This window comes from Falco rusticolus, chromosome 1 (assembly GCF_015220075.1).
Source record: "Falco rusticolus isolate bFalRus1 chromosome 1, bFalRus1.pri, whole genome shotgun sequence".
Classification (NCBI taxonomy): Eukaryota; Metazoa; Chordata; class Aves; order Falconiformes; family Falconidae; genus Falco; species Falco rusticolus.
The window spans coordinates 99,956,960-99,979,965 of NC_051187.1; the positions used below are offsets into that span (position 1 = coordinate 99,956,960).

The following is a 23,006-nucleotide window of genomic DNA, read 5'->3' on the forward strand; positions in this document are numbered from 1 at the left end:
GGGAAGATTCTAAATGGTCTCTCCCTTCCCTGAGAAACCAAGCAGAATTTTCTCTTAAACAGCAGAGCTGCAAGGAAGCTTTTAGGTACTGTGAAGATTTGACCTATGCAGCACCTGTTTAGCCAACCCCAAAAGTCTACAGATAAATAGTGATGTAGATGTGAGTGAGATTAGTCGAGGGCTCAGGTAATAAGAGATGGGAGTTATACAGCCACCAAATTACTTACATTTCCAGATATTCAGTATGAAAAAAGTAAGGAACTGATATTATCGGCATAAAACCTACACCCACACATTGCTGTGTAGATGTTGTACTAGCCAGTTGTCACCTCGTGTGCATTGTTAAACTCCAGCCATGAAACCCTGCAGCAGTTATTAATGCAATTATTAGTGTTGCTGTGGTACTCATCCACGTAATTTGCTGTAACACATTCTCACATTGGATAATACTAGCTGTCCCACCCATGGTATATAAATAACGAATGCAAAGTATGAAAGTCCAGAGAGAGTATTTGAAACCATAGCTTTAAAGGAAAATGAATGTCCAAGTTACTTGGTTGCATGACATTTAGACAAGATGCGCTTTTCCTCTGCCTCATGTCAGTTTATTTCATTTATTCAGCTGTGTATTCGGGTGCTTCAATAATAAAAGCATTATACCACAGAAAAATCAGATCCTGAGGTGAGGGGTGACTGCATACAAAACAGGGATGTAGAAGGCTAAGCATGTGATAGCTTAGAAAAATACTCGCGGGTGCACTGAATGATGTTGGTCCTCAGCTATTGAGCAGTGCTGAACAAAAGGCTGTCCAGGACCAACACCTGGCTTTACAAACCACTCCTGCAGCGGTCTGATCGCCCTAGCTCTGTCTGCAGAGGTGCTTGCTGTCAGGCTGGGCGCTGCCTATTCGATGTCCTGAAGCTGTAGCTCTGTTTAGCTGCTGGCATTCTGTAAATACAGTAATAAACCAGCTAGTCCTAGGGAAGGTTCCAGCTAATCATCATGACCTGTGGTGTCTAAAAATCTCCTGTTCCCTTATGTTAAGGGAGCCTGTTTGTAAATAGGGCAGGGCCCCTGCATAAGGACAGTGTTTTTATTCACACCCAATGAACAAACACCTCCACCCACTGTTGTTGTTTTAAAAGACTCCAGCTGCTCATGAATATAGGGTCAGGGAGGGCCGCCTAAATGTTTCTCTGTGCTTTCTCCCCAGCACAGCCAGCAGAGCTGTTTCCTGTTCTTTGTTTCAAGGCTGGGGTTTGCGTCACACATTCCAAGTGGCATATGTGGTGCTCTTTCCTGTTTCAGGCTGTTTTCTGGCAGATCAGTAGCCTCTTCCAGGCCCCTTGTCACTGCCCCTCAACTCCCAATCCCCACCCAATGAGTTATCATGTCTCTACACACTCAACGATTGCTTAAGATGCCTGTGTTATGTCATAATGAGGTTTCCCAAGTTAACCTTTAACATACGCCCTCGACTCCAGTATAGTTATGGGGGTGAACTGGAGAGCTTCACTCCCTTCACTGAAAACTAGTACTCAAGTCTCCAAAAGTTGTGAGCCAGTTTTCTGCTCTCACTTGCTCATCAGTAGATCTGGAATAGCTCCATTAAAGTAACAGAGTTACACTGGTATAAAAAGAGTGTGAGAAGAGAATCCACATGTGTAGGCTCGTATTTGTAAGAGGGTTTTGGCTTCTGCCCTTACCCAACCTGAATGGCCACCAGAAGCACTCTTATTTCCAGATCTCAAAAGGAATAGGTATTTTCTTCATATAGAAACTAGAAGAGTCATTGGCTTCCAGATGTAATACAGAAAATGAGGCACTGCTGGCTATTTTTTCTTTGGAATACCATAGGTATGGCTGTCCCACATTTTGTATTTTTGAAGGCATAAAAATAATTTTTTTATTCCTGTTCTTATATTTTTCTTGTCCCCCCACCCTGTTGCAGGCAGACGTAGAGAAACATCAAGAGGAAATTCAGAAAGAGAACGTAAATGTTTCTGTTGCTTTGGATCTGACAGAAGAAGAGCTAAAGGACCCAAGCCAAAGCTCATTGAAATAAAGAGAAAGACTTGCATTAACTTCAATGGGCTTTGAATCAGGCCCTGGCTGAAAATGCAAGATGGAGTGTTTATTCTTCTGTGTCACTTAGGGCCGGAATATGCATTGTTTCTGTACACACAGAAATACTTCCACCCTTTCATTTTACCCCTTTCTTTCACTCATTTTTTAGGTAATCTTTTAGTTCCTGCTGTTGCTCTTCTGGATGCTAAAAATTTGCTTCTTGTAATCATTACAGCTGTCTTTTAAGAAGGATCTGAAATACATGCTTTAAACTTCCTCTTTCAGGGCTTAATTGTGTGTGAAAAATAATTTTTACTGAATTATATGCACATCCTTACATCAGCTTGTTTTTTGTCTGTTCAGAACTCGAGATAACAAGAAGTATTTGGCCACACGGTTTTGGTAAGTTGTTTATCGATTATTTTCATTTTTTATTCTCAGTTGGTTTTACTTACTTGTTTTTCTGTTAATTCATCCAACCATGGATGAGTTTACCCATCAGAACCTGATTAAATATCTTAATTCTGGTACTGTGAATTTCGCAAAGGATTTCAGACATGTTTAATCTTTCTTCTCATGACAGAGGAAAAGTGTTGCATATAACTGCATTTAATATTGGAAACTGGTGTATAATAAATGCAGTAAATTTTGTGGTTCACACCTTTTTGTAGCCAGAAGTTCTACAAAATCAGGAACTGACATTAAAATTACAATAGTTTTGTAAACCAACATTTTAATATTAATTAACACCGCTAACAGGAGGTCTTTTAGAGTTCTTTTATGCTGTCAGCATTGAAGCTTTGTCTTTTCATTCCAAGGCTGGTTGCTTCCAATCCAGAATATGAAGTTTGGCAGAGCTGGTTTTAGGAGAGATTTAACCCTTCCCTGTTAAGCATTCACTTGATGCCAAGGCTTCCTTTGAGGGTTTTGTAGTCGTCGTTCGTATCTCCCAGGGGAGGGAAGTGTAAGCATAGATCAGCCAAATGGAAAGATAAAGCTCTAACAGGTTTTCAATGGTAAACTAAGTCAGAATGGAAAAAAAACCCCAAACCGCGTGGTCTGCCTATCATGCAGTCAGTGTGTGTTACCAACAAACTAACTTGATCTATGAAGGCATGACAGACTTTATACTTTTTATTAAAGAGTCTAAGCTACTTCAGTCACTCTCATTTGTACCCACTACACGATCCAGCTCTTCTCCCCGTTAGGTTTTTTCCCCACTTCCATAGGTACATAGAAGTTCATTGACATTTGCCCTATATTCAAATCCTCATTCAACTTAATCATTTAGACTATTATTCATGAATGTACTCTTCCTTTCTTTAGGATTAGGGGTTTTTTTTCTTCTTCCCCATACTATCAAATATGTTGAATGTCTGTTTCATGTTTCATGAAATAGCAGAACCCTTTATGTAAGAAAACAGTATTTGCTGCCATTTTCCCCTCATAATACAAAAATAGGATTTGTGTGTTTCACCTTTTAAATTATTGTGAAAGTTAACCTCTTAAGAAAAACGCAACAAAACAAAGTTCAGTTTGGAAGAGAAAGATTATCATACCATTCCACATACTTCACTTGTTTTCAAAAGTATGATCTTTCATCCTTACTAGACTGTTTCTCCTTCTAAGAAGTAGCTTGAGACAGGAAACCAGACAGCAGTCTGCCCCGATAAGGGAGAATATTGTCTAATGGAGGTGCCTCAAGAGCTTTTCTTCCTCCCTTAGGTTTGGTAAATGTAGAACTGAAGATTTAAGAGGGTTTACATGGGCTTAGTTTTTCCTCAGTAGAGAAGGCATTTTCTTCAAGAGCACTGCAAGACTGTTTTTGCCCAAGATGTTTACCTACAAGAAAGTTATTTCCAGGTGTGTGGCTTCAAAGAGCCTGCAACAGCAGTACTGTACATTTAATGCAAATACTGATTAGTCTGGTACACAGCTGATAAATTATTATGTTAAAGCAGTTCTAGGTCAAACAAAGTCAGCAAAGTTATGATGCATAAGTTCTGCAAAAAGACAGGTTTTTGAGGTTGCTTGCAGTTCTGAAAGGAGGAGTGTAAAAAGATTTTCAAGTCAATAACAAGCAAAAATAGTCTGAAATACTAAATAACAGAATCCTGTAGAAATACTCTTTTTCTTCGTGCATATCAAGTAACACTTTCAGCAGAAAATTTCTGCCCAAGTACCATTTTCTTCTTAAATGATATCCTAACTTTTTCAACAGTTACTACCATACCAATGGGAATCCAGTGAATCAACAAACACAGAAAGCTGCTGATCAGCGAAAGGTTTTCTTGGTATACTAGTTCTTTCCAATTCTCCCCCTGCTCTGTTCTTCATGGGCTGGCTTCACCAGTGCTTTCCCCCAGTACCGTGTCTGGGCTTTTCCTCCTTCCCCTGCTCTTGCTTGCTTTGACTTGAGTCTGACTGCTGTGCTGAGCTGGAGAGTTTCTTAGCCTTGCTGCTGTTTTGGGGGCCAGTGCAGTTAAGTGCTTGCTTACTTCCCATTAAAGTTCATGGAAGTTTAGAAACACTTTTTTGCTGACTCAGGTCTTGATGAGCAACTGCTACAGTAAGTGCAAACAAGTCTTGTTATTAGCCCTGGAAAACATTTTTTGTACCTTTTCCAGGGAGTCCTGCTCTCAGAAACTGGTTTTTCTCTGTCAAACTCTTTCAAGGTTCCCCTGAAGATGACTTCTCACCCATGTTCAGAAAACGTCTGTTTGGTTTCATTAGTGGAGAGTCTTCTGATATTATCACTATTCCTTAGTATTGGGTGAAGTTTAACTCAAGGCTGACAGAAGAAGTAATAGTTTCAAGAGCAGCAGCCCAAAGGGCTTGGACTGAAGAGCTTTGGCTGCATGACTTACGTTGGCTGCTAGATATCAACAGTGCTGCAAGAGTTGCAGTGTCTTTGCAGAGGGCACTCATGCAGTGCTAATTTAGCAGATAATATTACATTATTCTGTAATTATACCAACAATAACAATCATACTTTGAAGCTTGTAGACAAAGCTTCACTCTACCATGGGTCAGCATTCCTTGCTTCCCCCAGGCACAAAGACTGAGAAAGCAAACCCCGTGCATGCTTGCATGCTGGGTGAAGAGAAGCAGAATTTATGGTTACCACCCCTCTGTGCGCAACGAGAGTCAGGTCACTGACTGCTCTACCAGGTATTTAATGAGAGTAAAGGCTCTGTGTTAGAGGAGGGCTTTGTAGTTGTTGGATGTGCACAGTCAAAACTGGCCCTCCACCCCACCCTTTCCTTTCATAACAGGTCGGTGGACCTTGAAGGTAGATGTACAGAGCTGCTGGGAGTAGCTGCAATGTGGTTGCCCTTCTCCAGCTGCTCTGCAGTGCAGATGTGTAGTCTGGGTGCATTCTTTTAACGCCTGTGCTCATTTCATCCAGGGTAAATAATCTGTACAAGTCCTTGTCGTCAGAATACGTGTTAAGTACCTTTAAGCTTTCCTTTACTCTTAATACTCTGAAACAGTAAACCATACTGTTAATATTGAGAAGTCTTCAGTCTTGACAAGGCAATGAGCTCTACAGTGAACTTACTTTCTCGAAGGGATACTTTGCTGCATATTGGATTATAAGGGCAGAGTTTGTGTTTTTTCTGGCTTTCTGTCTTCACTGGACTTCAGATAGGAATATACTGAGGAACTTTGCCTGGACTTTACCTTGCACCTGTCCTTATTTGCATACAAAAACCAATTGCTTCATTTGTCTTTCTGAAGTACAGGGTGTGAGCAAAATCTTATCAAAAGCCATGTCCTGTTTGGACAAGTTGGACTGACTTGGCAGAGATCCACAGGGTGGAGTGAATGGGAGGAGGCAAAAAAGTAAAAACTGGGTGGCTTGTTGGCAGAAAAAGGGAGAGCAAAAAAAAAGAGAGGGTGGAATGTTTGCCTACCGGATTGTAGTTAATTATTTAGTTTCAGATTACATGCATTTTAAATTTTTTTAACCCACATAAAAAAGCCCTTTAATGCAAAATAGTTTATCTAATAACGTGAAAGACAAAGGCCTTTATTTTTTAATACACTTAATATGAATATATTGTTGTCTTCTCACTCTTTTTTCCAGGGTACCTCAGGAATGAGAGGCAGTATTTTGATTTTCCAGAAACTAGTTGTATTTACTAAACAATTTGTGGGCTTTCAAACAAGTACATTATGAAATCAGTGTGTAAAGTAGAACCCAACTGTTTTTTCATTCCTCTGTAACAGAAACAGATAAGACTGTTTACCTTCCCTATTGCCCCCTTCTCAAATGTTTAGGAGAAATAGATTTGGAGGTTTTGAGTTAGGAGGCATAACTGTACAAATAGGCTAGGAAAAACTACTGACTTAGAAGTAGCATGCTTTATTTGTGTGTGAGTGTGCATGCACATACGTACTTGCTTGTGAATGTGGTCCAAGCAATCAATTTGGAACATTATTTTTAAATACAAAGAGAATTGTTTTGTGAGTTAATTTGCAGCCTTAGGAAAGTGTCCTTCTGAGCTAAATTGTAAATGCCAGATCCAAAGCTGGTTTATATTGACTATAGCAGCTATATCAGTTTCCACCAAATAAGAATTTGACCCTGTGATCTGGACTGACAGGACCAAGCGTTATATATTAATTAATTTTCCTTTCTTGAAAACTGGTTTCCAGTCACTATCAAATGGGGAGAACAAACTTACCACTTAAGAGTAATGTGATACAGAGGTGCTCAGTTCCCCTACTATGATGCAGCAATAAAAGTAATGTTTCCCTCTGACTGTACCTGAGAAAGGTTAAGAATCACTTGTCACTTTTTATTCAGTGCAGTACACTTTCTGTTCTCTATGTCAGTCTAATTCCTACACAGTAATTTAGAACCCTCTCAGGAAATGCTCAGATGTGTAGCATGACATGTGAAACGTTTATCAAATGTCTTTCATGCACCTTCTTGTAATAAAAAGTGAAATAAAAGGAATAGCTCTTAAACTGAAGAAAATTCAATTTTATAACAACAATGACAGAGTAGCCTGGAAGCATGACTGCTTACTTAGAACAAACTCTTTCCTTCTCCCTCCACCCCCCACCCCCCCACCCCCCCCCCCCCCCAATGTACAGATTGGTGTGTCACTTTAGGTATGCACATACAAACTCAAATTTGAAAGTTTCTGGAAACCTGAAAACAAGTAGTTCCAAATTCTTATACATGAAGTCCAAGAGGCTACATTTTACTGTAAACATTTTTTATGTCTAAAAGTATAACTTTTTTTTTCCTGTTTTCACAATGCATATATATGTGTTGGAACGTGTGTGAGTGTTGCATATGTACACATACATATTTAATGCATAGATATGTGGATGTATTTCTGGGAAGACAGTCTTCTGAAACAGTAGTTCTAGCTATATGAAACGTTAAAAACCTGAAAAAGGTAACCATGGAATGAAAAATAGTATAATTAATAGTCTTCTCACATACCTAAAGTATTTACAAAATTATCACAACTTTTAGCAAATAGTGCCATCTTACACAGCTGCTTCTAAAATAAAACTACATGTTAAGTTTAAACTGGCAATTACATAGAGCTATTGTACTGCTCTTTTTTTCACTTTTTTTGCAAATCGGTTTTGTCAGGCCTTTGACTTTTGTCAGAAGAATTATGAAGAATCTTTATTTTTGATACTTGTTTGTTTCATTATTCAAAATATACACTTGTAATATATTTCTGTAAGTCTTTAAACTTTATTCGTATACCTGAATAATTAATGATAGACTTGAAACAGCTCATGCCGTCTTTCTCTGGAAGCTTTTAACAAATTTTTATCTATAATGGTGCTGGTTATGTGATAGTTAATTGCAAGATTGTTCATTAGCGTAGGTGTATCAGAATTGTTTAAATTTGAGCAGGTACATCTTAACATTTTCATATACATTTCTGGGAGAATTTTCCAGCCACAACTACAAACGTGTTGCTGAGCCTTTAGCCTACTTCCCTGGGGTGAAATCGTCAGCGGGTGTAGTCTGGCTGTATTCGTTTCTTTCCAGCGCCATCTACTGGCCAGAACTGGATTTGTGTGGATTTTTTTGTGTGTGTGCCCTTGTGTCTTAATAGAGGTCATACCACTTTCTGGCAGGGCTGTGAACTCTACGGTGTATGGTCAGAACTGGCTTCTTTAACATTCATCATATAATGTGTAACCTCAAGAGATTTATAAAAAGCATGTCAACATCTAAATGTCATTGAGAACAACTTCCCTTTGCTTTTCTTGGTTTTTACTCTCTACCCATATGGCTTCGCCCAGAAGAGGTATCTCCTCCTTTCCTTCACAGCGTCTTTCCAAGTTGACCGTGGCAAATGCATAGTATGATAGTTAAGTTATGGCATGCTTTACACTAAATACTTTTTATCTCAGGCAGTTTGAGATAAGATAGAATTGGACAAGTGAGGTTGAACATTGTAGAAGAAACAACTGAAGCTGCATGGAATACGACCAGATTTTTGAAGTGCTTTTCCATAGTTAGCACACATTGTTGTTGAATTGTCAGTAAAACTATTATGTCAGGGAAGTAAGTGATGTATTTTTTTATGTTAAGTTATTGCAGCATGTTGAATGTACTTCTACAAATTAGTTCCGGATCTTAATCTTTCTTTTGCATTGATTTCAATGTCACTGTTATAAAAGTTTCAACTTTTCTACGAGGACTCTAGAAAAAGAGATATCTTTTCCTGAGTCAGTTCACTTGTATAAATAAGATTATTCTGAAGTTGTAATGATGATGAGAAATGCCTAGTCTAAACTGTGATGTGTTTACACACTGACAACTAATGAAAATGACAATTCTGTAATCTTGGTATGCCGACATGCACAATAAAAATTCAAATTAACTTTCATTGAAGTGAGCAGATGTCCCTTTGTTTCAGTAGCAATTGGGAAAGAATAGACTTACAATAACTGAAATGTTTAAATGAAGGCCAGTCAAATAATTAGGAAGCTATGTTAGAGATGGATAAATATTCACATTAATTTGATGAAATAGGAAGTTCTCTACAATTCAGAAAGTTGATCAGGGGGTTTCCTGGGGCCTTCTAACACCTTGTCTTTCTCCTGCAGGCCAGGACCTCAGAGGCATCAGAACAGGTGAATAAAAAAGATGCTGATGTTTGACCCAGTCCCTATCAAGCAAGAAGCCATGGAGCCTGTTTCAGTGGTAAGACCCTTAAAATATATTAGCTTTTGTAATGACTCTATAGTTTTTCCACCTTTAAATTCATACCAAGATTTCTCTAAGCTTTGAGCTTAGGAAAGGCTGTGAAACTATATTTTCTTCTTAGGGCAGTGAAATTCACATTCTAGGAAACTTTTTCTGTAGTTGATTAATTTGTTGCCCATAAATGATCTGTCCCATTACCTCTGCTAGTGCTTTCATCCCCAGAGCAGAGGAGAGAACATCCAAGTCCTCCTCAGCCACTGCAGTGCAAATGTAATCTCTGTAGCTCATGCTGTTGATGGAGGTGGATTGAAGTTACGTTGCCAGGCTTCACAGTGAAGTGACAGGAATCTGTGGTTTTGATGTTACATCTTTGAACTAAATGAACAGCTTCTCACTGTCACCTGCACTGTTTCTCTCTCGGTCTTGACAATGTGTGTCCAAGGCTAACTCTGTGCTCTAAACAGCAGAAAATTAATCCCGGCAAAAAAAGCAGTGGTGTTTTTTCTGGATAAGCTGGGTGCATTACCATGTGAACGGATGAGAACCAGGGCAGTGGAGGGAAAAAAGGGGAAGGAGAGACCTTTACTTTTCGATTGAGTTAATTTTCTATTAGCTTCATGTATAGGGTCATCTCAGAGAAGAGTCTGATAAGAGCAGCAGGAATGTGTAGTGTGGGGGAGGACAGTGGGAATTGTAATGATTTAGGCTGCCAGGGAAATGGGGCCTTAGGGAGCAGTTTCACGTATACTTCACCTATTCAACTGCAGGCTGCTGCTGTTCAGGTTTTTCTCCCTCCTTTCCAGCTTTGTGTCTCCTTTGTATGACATGAAGCAATTGTGTGGCTGCAGAATGATTTGGATCTTTCGGATCGGCTCATTGAATGGTCAGAATTGCTAACCCACCAAAAATACCCTTATTTTGTCATCAGGTCAGGAAGCTGATGTGACTCATTCTGTGCAGCTGCTCAATGCTAGAGCAAGGGGAGGGGGGAAGAGGAGGGAACAGGACCTCCCCTTTCAGCAGTAGCTGCAATAAGATCAGATACAAGCATAACATAAAACCACACCTCTAGAAAGGCAGATCAGTTAAAGGGGTGAAGTCAGTGTACATAAATTAGAGTGCATTAAACTCATGCTGCGAATGGTGTATTTCAGTGAAAAGTTTGTTTCCAGGTTTATTTAAAATGTAGAATAATTGTCATCAATTTAAATACATCTGTAAGCAGTCTGATTTCTTTAGTGCTAGTAACAGCTTCTGAGAGTTAAGATTTTAAAATTAAAGTCTGACTTTCATGAGGTTTATTTACTTGGGACCAATGATAGAAATATAACCGATCTATAACTGAGGGTGTGAGTATGAAAAATTCCAATATTTAGGTCAAGAAAGAGACTTTAGTATTGGCCAATTTCTGTGTCACTTCAGTCACAATTATTGTATAACCTTCTAAAGATCAGTGGTGATTATCTGTGATTACCTAAGGGTATCTAATGATGTCCGTCAAAGGCGGAAAACGGGCTACTTTACAAGTGTCGTTACACGAATACAGAAAATCCCTATAGAGATGCGTGGGCTGTCTTTTGTACACACCTGCCTTCATCTCCCAAAGAAGGTTCTGCAGTGGCTTGGGGTGATGCACATGAGAGACAGCTGTGGGCTTCTGCAAGATGGACAGGGTGGGTCTGTCAACAGACTGACCAGGAGAGGAGTGAGCAGTCTTCCCCAGACCAGCAAGTGAAGGAAAAACTGCAGTGGGTAGAACAAGGGAGCATTTCTGAGCCAAGCCCATTTCAAGACTGTAGTTCCAAATATTGTTTATTCTGTACTGTGTGCTCCTTGCAGAGGAGTGGTACCTTCCGTGTATTGGACCTCTGGAGTCACGTTGGGTGTTCTTACAACTCTGTGTCATCACTCTGGCCAGTTGTTAAAGACGGTTCAGAGCATTACCAAACCTGTATGCTTTCCTTTTCATTACTGCATAATGCACCCCCCCCCCCCAAAAAAAACAAAAAACAAAAAACAAAAAAACCAAAAAGGCAGGAAAGGAAAAGCAGAAAGTCAAGAGGAAAGGACATTTTTTGAGTGAGGTTCCCCTTATGGAGATTGCTTTTGCTTCCCTTGGGCTGAGGAGTGTGCGTTTCACCTTACGTGCACACACAGGCTGTTCAGCCCCAAGCCTCAAGGTCCTGGCTTCCCCAGCACTTCTTGGTCTTGCAGCTTCCTTGGAGCTCTGCCACCACAGCTCCCCAGCACAAACAGCTCTGGAGACACTTCTAAAGGGACGCATCATGGTGTGGAGAGAACACAGGAAAGGATCGCAGCCACTGAGTCTGTTAAGTTTTCTTGACCTCATCTTGAGGAGGTGGAAGGAAAAAGAAACTGTTAGTGTGACGTTTTGGAACTGCTAAGCATAGCATTCAGTTCACTGTGGGCTGATGTAACTCAGAAATCTAAAATCAGGATTTGTTTCTATTGTATATTTAATTTTTATAGTATCATTAGAGGCCAAACTAAATGAAGCCTCTTAGGAATTAATTTGTTATTTTACCTGAAAATACACTTCCCTTATAGGTATATCCAGATACAAAGTCTGTCTTCAAAGTATCCCGTCAGGTGGAAGAGGGAAGCAAATTTCGGTTTTGATACCCACTGTATTTCAGGGTGTGTGGCCAAAAGGTTTAACTATACTTCTCAGATGACTGAAGCTTGCACCCGCAGTATTTCATCAGTCTACCAGTAGCTTACGCTATTTATTGAATTATTGAGCACATTTTATGATAGTTCTTAATGAACTAGTGATAAAGTCATCTGAGTTGTACCTGAATATTTACTGCAAGGACTTTTTAAACATTCAGACAAACATCAGTTACTGTTTAGTGAAAGAAGTTGCTTTTATATGTGTTACCATCTTACCTGGAATTGAAATAAACAGTTTTTCTCTGCCCTTCCATCAGTCCTCCCCCAAACGACTTGTTTCATCCATTCTGAAGGATAGCTATGTGTCACATGAGGGGTTGAGGTCTTAGGTAGTGTATTGGAATACAAATTTCATGTGGTGAGAATGCTTTTTTGTGTATTAGCTACTATTTGGATTAAATTCTATTCATCGTCTTGTACGATACTAATTTGACAAATAGTGTAAGTAGGTAAGCAGGTTCTTTGCTTGTATCTGTTCTTCAAAGAGGCTGGCTAAATTTTAAAGTTTAATTCATAGACTTACGTAGTTCATAAAGGATTTGGGAAATTGCTTCAAAATCTGTTCACCTGTACAACAAAGAAGGTGTTTCACTGTGGCAGTATAACAGAACTCAGCAGATTATGTAGTGCTTGATAATGTCCCCTTGTGGAAGCAGCAGTCTTCTGGGCAGTGCTAGGTGTTCTTGTGACATATTTGGCCAGTCTTTATTCTTGATAGATTGTCAAGAGGAAAAGCCTGGTGATTCTCTTATTGGATTTATTAATTTGTGTGAGCCACATGGATATGACTCAAAAATACTTGAAGTTCCTTTGCTTCATTTTCCAGTTTGTTCGTGACTTCAGTGCTCTGGGTTTCGTTACGGACAAACAGCAAGGAAAGGTAAATGGGTTGCTTTGTAAGGCCCAAAGAAGGAAAGTGATCAGTGCAAACATGAAAAAGAGCTAGACGGAGACTGTAACAGAATACAGGTTGAAATACAATCCTGCATCTTTAGAGTGATCTACTGTAGCAACATAACATTCTGCACGGGGAAGTTTAGGAAAGCAGAATTTACAGAAGGGGCAAATTTGTTGGCTTTTTTTCAATCCAAGTCAGATCAAACTCCTGCATACGCTTAATTTCCACAATAGAAATCCAAGGAAAATGTATCTGCTTAAATATTTCAGGCAGACAGAACAATGATATCTACTTTTCCATTGTTCCACCAGGATATTTTGCCTAAGTTCTAGGACAGGTGAGAAAAGACTGCTTTTGCAGGCTATGAAGTACACTCCTGCTTCCTACAGTTGGTGGCATTTAGAAAACCAAATAGAGGTAGTTGGTTGGGTTTTTTTTTAGTTTGCTATTGTTAATGCTCCCCATTTACAGAGAAAGATTGTGAAGTCTTACTCTCCCATCCCATATCCCCCAAGGGGTACTGTCCACTTCCCTGGCAAAGAAAGGGAAAGTGACTTAGCAAATTTGAAAGCAGTGGTTCATATCAATCTAATGGCAATTGTGGTGTCCCAGGGAGCTAGAAATTGAAACTTTGCTGTGCTCTTAAGATACAGGAAGCTTAACTTCAGAATTGGGAGATACATCTGAGTGTGACTTACTGCAAATGAACAGGGTTTTAACCACTTCATTGATAGGGAAGCAAAACCGTTTCCTACCAGTGTCTGACTGACAGCAGATATTCTCCTTTTCATTGTTCTAGCACCCTTTTCAACTCCTTCACTCTTTTTCTTCCCAACACAGATTGTCACACGACATTTTTCTGTCACAAATCTATCTACAGTTCAGATAGAAACAGCAATTAAAATCACAGAAGGACGAAGAGTTTAGAAAAATGATTCAGCTTCCCCAAACTGCCAGAAAAAATAGCTAATGTTAAATCTGTGCCAGTTTAATTACAACAATGGAAACCTTCTATGCAAAATAATGCAAGGCATATGGTGTAAAATACCAATTCCTTAAAATAATAACTTCTTAAAAACATCATTTTCTTCCTAATTCTTGGAGAGTGTTTCTTGGTAGTCTAGGTATATTTGACTTAACTTTTGTAGTTTTCAGTTCTCTGCACATTTTAGTAGGGTTTTTTTCAGCACGCACATACTCCTAGTGTTGCTTAAAGAGTTGAGAGAAGATAACTGTTTATATAGAAAGGTTGCAGCTTGGAGATACTTTGTTCTTTAATAGACTCATTGACTGAAAACATTCCCTAAGATTTTAAATTGCATAGTCTTTTTCTAGTGTTCTTGCAATGGAAGAAATAGCTGTAAGCACTGTAAATGCACTGATGTTTAGTGGTGGAACAGTTACCGTTTGTTGAAGCTGAGTGAGTAGGCTTTGTACTGTAAACCAATAACAGCAATTCTACTGTAAGCCAATAACAGCAATTTTAACTGAAGTACTTCTTATCTCTTACGCGCGTGAATTTTGAATTTTTGCCTATACTCACAACTTGATCAGATGTAGTAGATACTAAATACTGTTAAATATTAAACTCTCAGTATTCAGTGGCCTTCATCACTTAGAATGATAATTTCATTGCTTGGCTTAGCAGTGGTGGTAAATGTATAGAACCTGTTTTAGCCAGCACTGTTTGCGATAATGGCATTGTAATAGAATTTTGAGGAGCCATTTACCATCAAAGATGAACGTTTTTATAGATTGAATTTGTAAGAATAGTCATAGAGAGCATAAATAAAGTTTCAGAGGTTTTAATGTAATATTTACTGTTTGAGGATAAATCACCATTGTGATGCTGCTTTATTTAAGTATTTTATGGAATAGGTGACTCAGCTTTGTTGTTTTATCACAGTGCTATGAATGCAGCAGGAAAATTTAATATTTTCTAAACTCACTGTTTCAAACTAACTGAAAGGAAAAATGTGTCATTTTGCAAAAATGTTAGTTAATGCTCACATTTAAAATCAGCTAATGGGCACTCACAGGGAAGACAGAGTTAAGAAACCAGGAATATGTATTTGCTAGTTTTCATCCCAAGAAAAAAAGGTAATTGAAATGTCATGGAAATGATTGTATAAAAATACATTACTGTTGTACTGCTAATCTGCTTAATTTTCTACCATTCTGAATGTTTTTTAATACCACTCATCAAAATAATTTTGATGCCAAAGAATCAGCAGTTTTTTAATATTGGTGTGAAACAGGCTTAGCCTTAACGTGAAGCTTTACTTAGAATCCAAATTTTACTGAAATTGTATTTCAAAAAGTTTACACCATCTAAGGGCTAAAACACTGTGTGGATTGTATTTTCTATGTCTATCTGCTGTGTTAAAACACCACATTGGTTTCCACTGTAAGTTATCTGTTAGTAAACAACTTCAGTTTTTAACACTTTAATTGCAAAATTGATCTGGATAGTTGTTTTATTAATACGTTATTCTGCAATGAATGTTAATACTTCTTGGTTTACAAAACTTATTTCCACTAAAATGTGTATATCATCATGTTGGTCAAGATTAGCTTAGGGGTTTATATGATCTTGTAATGAGAACTGCTAGCTACCACTGACGGGAATAGTATTTCAACATGCCAACTGTTTATGCTTGTACTAACGTTTCAAAATCAAACTGGCTAGTTAGCTGCTTTATTTCTTAAAAAAAGTTAAGTGTATGTGTGTCTGTGTATGTGTTTAGAATTTACGTTTTGCACTCTTTGAGTTTCCTACCCATTGCTTATATAGTTGAGCTGTGTATTTTTTATTGTTTGTATGATTGAGATACACAATTTCTTGCTTTAGTGATGATTGTTTTCCAATTACTTAAGCAGTTGATTGGGACCTGTTACTTGCAATTCTGTCTAATTTAACTCCCCTCTTGCTTGACTTCATGATCCTCCATATACAGTTACATGCTGGCCGTAGCACAATGTATCTCCCAGGTCAGTTAAGTAACGCACAACTTAGTATGTGAAAAGCAGTTTTTAAGGGAGGAAAAGAGTTGAATAAGCCTTGAGGATTTGTTTTCATCATCTGTTTTACATTGCTTCTGAAACAGTGAATCAGTACTTGAGTAACTGCCTTTGTGTGAAATCTTAGGCTTTATTTAGTTCACTTTTATTTAGAAAGTACATTAAAGTGCTTTCTTGAAACTTTTTCATTTTGCCTCATTTTATTATTTGCCTTTCTTTTTCAGCAGTAATTGTGTGTGTGTTGATTTATTATTTGATTTTCCATATTTTTTCCCACTCCTTCTGACAGTCATACCCGTCCAATTACATGGACCAAATGAAGCCAAACAAATACAGCGTCATTTATTCTACACCAAGTATGTTGCACAATAAATTCTACTCAAACCCTGAAGGACTATCAAATGGAATCCAGATGGAGCCAGTAGACCTTACAGTGAACAAACGGAGCTCACCATCTTCAACTGGAAGTTCTCCTTCCCCCCTAAAGTTTCAGACTGTGCACAGGAGAACTTCACCTGGATTGACTCTGTCCTCACCCAGCTCACCTCTCAGTAAATTCACACCGTCACCCCCAGGAGTACAGCCTATTTCCATGCCAATAACAATCCCACCTGTAATGGCCGCTGCTCTTTCACGCCACGGACTAAGAAGCCCTGGAATACTCCCAGTTATACAGCCGGTTGTGGTCCAGCCAGTTCCTTTTATGTATGCGCCCCATCTTCAGCAGCCCATCATGGTGTCTACAGTTCTTGCAGATGAGATGGAAACTCCAAGTAGCATGCAAGGTTGGTGTTGTCAGGGTTTCTTTTTTATGCCATCCCTCATCCTGGGAAAATAACTGTATATCCAATCACTTTTGTGTTTTTCACATTTTAGGAAATGGGAAATAATTCCTGTTCTTCTGAAATACACAGGCATAGAGTTTACTGTGTAAATATTTTACCAAACTTACTGAGTTCTGATTTATACCTGCATAAAGCTGTTTATCTCCTGAGATTTGGACTGATTAGAATGTTGGACTGATGAAATTTAATTGAATGGGTTTGAATCACAGTTCATCAGGAGATAGACTAAAACTGGAAGATTTTGTATTTTAGCATAAATTGTTGCATTAAGTATAGAGATGGGGGATTTCTTTTAACAATAGATTTTTATATCAATTTTCTATTTCCATAACTCTTGATATTTTTGATGTGTTGTCTTCCCTCTGCTACCCTCCCCCATACAGTGCCTGTTATTGAGTCTTACGAGAAGCCTACATTGAAGAAAACAATCAAAACAGAGCCAGGAAGTGAACCATCAAAGACTGACTTCTATCCTGAACAAATGTCACCTCCAATGATGACCTCATTGTCTCCCCAGCAAGTAATGTTGCAAGAGTAAGTAGCTAACAGTAGTCCCAAGAACAGCAGAAGAATGAAAAGCAGTTCATTGCAGCAGTTACTGATTTTGAGGAGTGGAGTGTTGCTGTGCTTTAGAATATGTGGTAAAATGTAGAAAAACATCCTTTCCCCCCCACTGCTACTGTGAAATGTGATTTCAACTTTTTTTGCCCCCTCTTTAGCAGTACAGGAGTTGATATGTATTTATACATCGCAACCACATGAATCTGCCATTTATATAATACGCTTCTGAAGTAATGCTAGTCCCAATCTTATAATTTACTGAAAGTAGGACTCACAGTAAGCCAGTGATACCTGTTTGTATAAAACCAGCAGCAAACTGTAAAGATACTGTAGAGGCATTTCATACTGATTTCTGTATTTATGTTACCTGAAATACATTTCGTTAAAAATACTCTTGTGACTTTATTTTCTCGGAGGACCTCTTTGTCTTCTAAAAAATTTTGGCTGCTTGGTGGAAGGAATCCCCTCAGGCCTACAAGTTGTGTAGGCCAGTGAAAATTCCATGTTTACCCAGGATGTTGTTCCATGGGTGGCTTTTTTGGCAGCTCAAGTAGTTCCTGAAGCTCACTCTCCTCCCAGCCACCCGTTTCCATCCCAGTACCAACCCATTGTGCTGGTACAGCTGTTACTGGGGCCACTGCATGAACTGCATCACAGATTTAATTGGGTTTAAAAACAGTCCTGTTTGCAGAAGGCAGAGCAAGGGCTAGAAAGAATTGAAGTCTGGGGCAGAAACTTTTTAATTTGGAATATTAAAAATTTCTCAGGAAGTACCTGAGGAGCCATAGGCACCTTTCCATTTCCTGTTTTCCTAGGGAAAATTCTGTCAACTTGCCAAAATCATGGAATGCCCAGAGCCCAGCTTGTCCTTCAGCAGGCGATGCTCTGGGCAGGCTTGCAGGCTGCTGAAGTGACTCTGGTAGGAGCTGAAGTGGGAACTGAGCTAAGCTCATGGTACATGACTTCAGAATCCATTTCTGCCCTTTCTTCCTGCTCACCCATTGCCCTTAGAGGTGTTGTGCGAGACCTCACCTCCTAGAGTGGGGAAGAAGGGCTCAGAGCCAGACTCCCAAAACCCGTGTGTGAGTGCAGGGTGATTAAGAAAGAGAGAGAGAGAGCATCAGACAGGTGGTCTCCTGCATTTCCTTCAGCAGACATCCTCTTCCTCCTGCTCGTGACCGTTACAAGGATAAAAGGCACACTGCAGCTCCTGGGCCAGCAACGTTCTGTACAGGCTTCTCTTCTGGGCACCCTTCCTTGTTTTCAAGTCTCTAACCAGCCTACATGCAGCTTCTAGACTGCAGGGTCTTTGCAATGAACTAGTTGCCAGCTAGGTTTTAGAAACTTTATGCTGTTTATTTAAAAATAACCTTATATGTTTTATTATAATAAACATATAATAAAATGGTAAACATCCACGTTTACTAGATGGTTAGTTATCTTCCATAATGGACCTGCTACACAAGGGAGTGAGGTCTGTATGTACTTGGAACTAACTCCTGCTGAGTTAGGACTATCAGATGGTTCAGTTTACTTTTGAGGCCTCTTTAACAAGCGCAAACCAGTAAGTGCTGTTCCTGGCTGATACCACACCCTTCCTCCAGGGCTGAGACTTCTGCAGATTTATCACCTGCATTAGTGATTTGCATTAATTGTTTCCCGATGAGTCCAGTTTTCCGCAGGTAACCCATCCACCAAATAAAGAATTTGGTATAATGTGTAGGTAGTGGTGTTAAAAAAACATTTCAATAGTCCATGTTTCCAAAGCATCTCCTCTGCGCTTGCCCGTGCAGAGCATTATGTTTATGGAGACCCTGTCTTCACATTGTAATGGCTTAAATTGCTTCCGAGCTGTCCTGTAGAGCTGCAGTTCTTGCTCATTTCTAAAGCCAGCCCTTCCAAGTTCACATTCTTCTGTATCCACAGCAAGAAGTCTGTAAATGGTAGCTTTTATCTTTTCATCATTTAAAAAAATAAAACACAAATACAACGCATAGACATGAGTTACAAAATGAGAGACCTAGATCTTTATAAAATTTCCTGTTGTCTCACAGCTTCATCAGTCTGTCTTTCTGTATTATGAGCTATAGTTAGGCAATGATTTGTTACCATATTTCATAGGTTTCAACTGCCCAAAGTGCAGTATTCAGACATAAGCTACACTAAAGGGACATAGGAAATCTTCAGTCTCACTTAAGTGACTGTTTCTGCATCAGTGTTCGGTTTTGGCAGGCGTTATAAATGTATAATGTTGGTGGCATTTCTGTAGGGATTGCTGACCTTTCTAGGATGTCTGATAAGTGACATAACTATGCAGTTATTTCTAAAATCATACATGAGGTAATAATCTCTGACCAAATATAAGAAGCCTCATTAACATTGTATTTTCTTGTGAGTGCAAGTGTCAAAGTCTAAATCACACTGTCAGCATAGTGTCGTCAGTTGGTAAAGAAGAAAAAGCTGTTGAAGTGGCAACATGATTTTTGGAAGGTACTATTTATTAAAGAATGATGCTTAAATGGTTAGACTTGGGTGAATTTGTATCTGGTTGTGTAAAAGGGAATGAAAGAATTAGGGCTTTTATTATCGGCACTTAGTATTTATCACTGCTTAAACCATTTTTTAAAACTTCCATGCCCTATCTGATTATTGATAACATTCTGTAGTCTTGCCAGCCTCCTTTCCTCTAGAGGGAAAATGAGACAGAGAAAAATTCTCAGTGCTTTTTTTTACATGCACTTAGGTTGAAAACCATCACAAACAGTGTGCAGCCAATATCCTTTTTCTCCCTTTTTCCAGATGTTACCATATCCAGGACTAGCCTCCACATATAGGGATTTAAACCAAGTTTGCTTGGTGTCCTAAGCCAGAGCTTCTCCTGTTAATAATAGACTAGTAATATAATAATATATTTTTTTAATATATATAGAATATATAATAATAGACTAATAGTGAAAGACTAGTATGCAACAGCGTTAAAACTGGGCATTGCTTTAGAGGAGCATTTATTTGGAAGCTAAAAGCCTGCCTTTCTTATTTGGGAGCGTGTACATCTGTGTCTAACATCACCATCTGAGGTTTCCTGCCATTACAATATTTTTAGCTAGATTAATGTGTACTTGAAGAGTACATTACTCAATAGTCACAGAAACACCCAAGACAGAGAATTTGGCTCCCAATTTCAAGCTTGTAACTTTTAAAAATTAATAACAGAATTAAATTTTTCCCACATCAGTAATTCCCATCCTGCTGCTGTGGAGAGGAATGGAAAATTTTTTTACTGTTAAACCATGGGAAAGATTTTCTATCTTTAGCACATATCCTTTATTTTGCTGAGAGAAGTAGGTATTCAGTGTTTCTGAAAATTAGGACCTAAAGGAATTTGGTTTAACTTAGTGTTATAAAATGTAATTAAATCAGTAAAGAAATGTGAAATACAGTAACTGAGAAAAAAGTTTATTTCTGTCATGCGGAGGAGCTAGTTTTGCAACAAGGAATGCTAATATCTGCACATACTCAGTTAAAAGCTAAAAAATACATTAAAGCAGTGCTACAGATCTGCTAATGGTTGCAAAATGCAACTTTGTGAGGTTACAAGATTTGTAATGCCACTTAACCTTTTTGACAAACATACTGAATTTCCTTCTCTTAACATCAGCATGGAAGAAAGAATCAAGGTTGTCCCCAGTTCTACAGCAGAAGTGCTGTTCAAACCTAAGCGGCGACAGTTGATGACACCTTTTAAGAAGCTCAGTGTGTTTTCACAAATGTGAATATTTATGGTTTTATTTGTTACATTAAGTCCATATGTAGTTAGTACATGTCTTACCTGTACCGTACCTGTGGGCTTCAAAAGCAAAAAATGATGTTTATGAAGGTGGAGGGACAGCTTCAGACATCCTGTGGGTGTGCCACACAGGCTAAACTCTACTTTTAGGAATTGACGTCAGTGGTATAGGGAGGCCGCACCCTCCTGCCAGCACCAAACAGGAAATTCTTAATTATTCTCTAAAGGAGTGGCTGGAACAACAGAGAATAAGTTCTGCTTTGAAACTCTAAAGATACAATTGCTTTAATGATACGGAATAGCCGTTTCCAATTACAAGTGAATTAGTTACATATGAAGAACAAAAATTGTGAACAAATACAAGAAAAGTGCATTATGAACCCAGAATTTGAGAAATCTCAGTTTGACTGAAAATCAGGAATTTTAAGGGTTTTTTTTCCTTTGTAAGTTTAAAAAAAGCTAGGGAGTAGTAAAAATGGCTACATCATGCCACGAAGTGAGTAAAGATTTAAAAATATTACTGCTAGAATACACAACACTTGGTAAACCCTCTTGAATTTTTCGACATGCATGTAATGTTGTTCTTTCTGCCAAGAGACAGTGGTAGTGAATAAACAGCTTTGTCACGAGTCATATTAGCTGGGGTTTGCTGTGCTAAATTTTTTTCATTTTTAACATTCAGTTTGACTTTGCAGGAATCACCCTTCAGTTATAGTTCAGCCAGGAAAGAGGCCTTTACCTGTGGAATCTCCAGACACTCAAAGAAAACGCAGAATACATCGATGTGATTACGAAGGCTGCAACAAAGTCTACACTAAAAGCTCCCATCTGAAAGCTCACAGAAGAACCCATACAGGTTTGAGCATTGCTATGCTTTTATTCTGTTGTCTGTGGTAAAATAGTAGGCTAAGCTTTTAGTTTGTGCTAATGGCCAGGTGACCACATGTGTAAATAACTAAATGACAGAAGTTAGATCAGGCATTGTTCTGAAAATAATGAATAGGCTGAGCGAAAGACAGAGGATGTAGCAGGAGAAACCCACAAGAGACTGTAAGGCAAAGCAGGATTACGGTGTATGCTTTACATTCACTGGCTCTTTGCTCATTTTCTGTCCAGTTGCTTGCAGATTACTCATTCTGCACACCCTGTAAACACCAAATCAGTTCAAATTGCACTACCTCACCTCTTACATCACTGTTAAACTTGACTGAGACTTCCATGGGAGTAGCCCATTTGCAAAAGTCTGGACTGTGTGCCAAACACAAACACATCTGCTTCATGTGGACATGCTAACCACTGGTCTGATAGTGCTCTTTTCTGAGTGAATGTTCCAATAAACGTATCCCCATCTCTGTTCTCCACTGCAATGTTCTTCTTGGCATGCTGAATGAATATATGTACATCCAAGCCTTTTACGAAGATAAGAGACACTTCTAGGGTAAAATGGAGCCCAGTTCATGTCTGTCTTACATCAAGCCAGCCATTTACCTGTTGGGCAGCCCAATGGTTTTAAGGAGGAGGAGGATGATCACATATTAGGAAGTAAAGATTGAGAGAGATTTTAAGTTGAGCTGCTTGCGACAGTGGTACCAGTTATTTATACTACAGTAACTTTAAGAGGTCACAAGAAAATTTCTGCCTGCTGTGCTGAATGGTAGCAGCACCAGTCCTCTTCCCCCACATAATCTAGGTCCTGGTTTTGAAAATACTTGAACAAATGTTTAAACCTTCACACTTCTGGCCTTGGTGAGACAAAACAAATGCTGATAGGGCAGAGAGAGGAACAGAGAGACAATAAAAAAATAAGTTATGGCAGGAAACAATTTTTTTATCCGTTAACATCAATTACACAGTTTCTAGTGCAGAGTACTCCACAGCCGAGTGCTCTTCAGAGGTTTTTTTGAGTAATCATTAAAAAGTACTTGCTGAAATTT

General features: G+C 38.8%; 1 protein-coding gene across 3 annotated transcripts in view; it reads left to right on the top strand.

Moving 5' to 3' along the window:
- The window catches only part of KLF3 (Kruppel like factor 3), a 29,074-nt gene that overhangs the window by 1,925 nt on the left and 4,143 nt on the right, over window positions 1–23,006 (top strand). For 2 of the 3 annotated variants that reach the window (XM_037391150.1, XM_037391157.1), the window contains exons 2-6: window positions 2,432–2,470; window positions 9,167–9,263; window positions 16,169–16,664; window positions 17,108–17,258; window positions 21,768–21,928. In XM_037391150.1, coding sequence (XP_037247047.1) covers window positions 9,207–9,263; window positions 16,169–16,664; window positions 17,108–17,258; window positions 21,768–21,928 — 865 coding nt within the window. In that variant the 5' untranslated portion in view covers window positions 2,432–2,470; window positions 9,167–9,206. Of the gene's footprint in view, window positions 1–2,431; window positions 2,471–4,289; window positions 4,363–9,166; window positions 9,264–16,168; window positions 16,665–17,107; window positions 17,259–21,767; window positions 21,929–23,006 lie in introns of all 3 variants that reach the window. The other variant, XM_037391167.1, reaches the window with a different exon arrangement.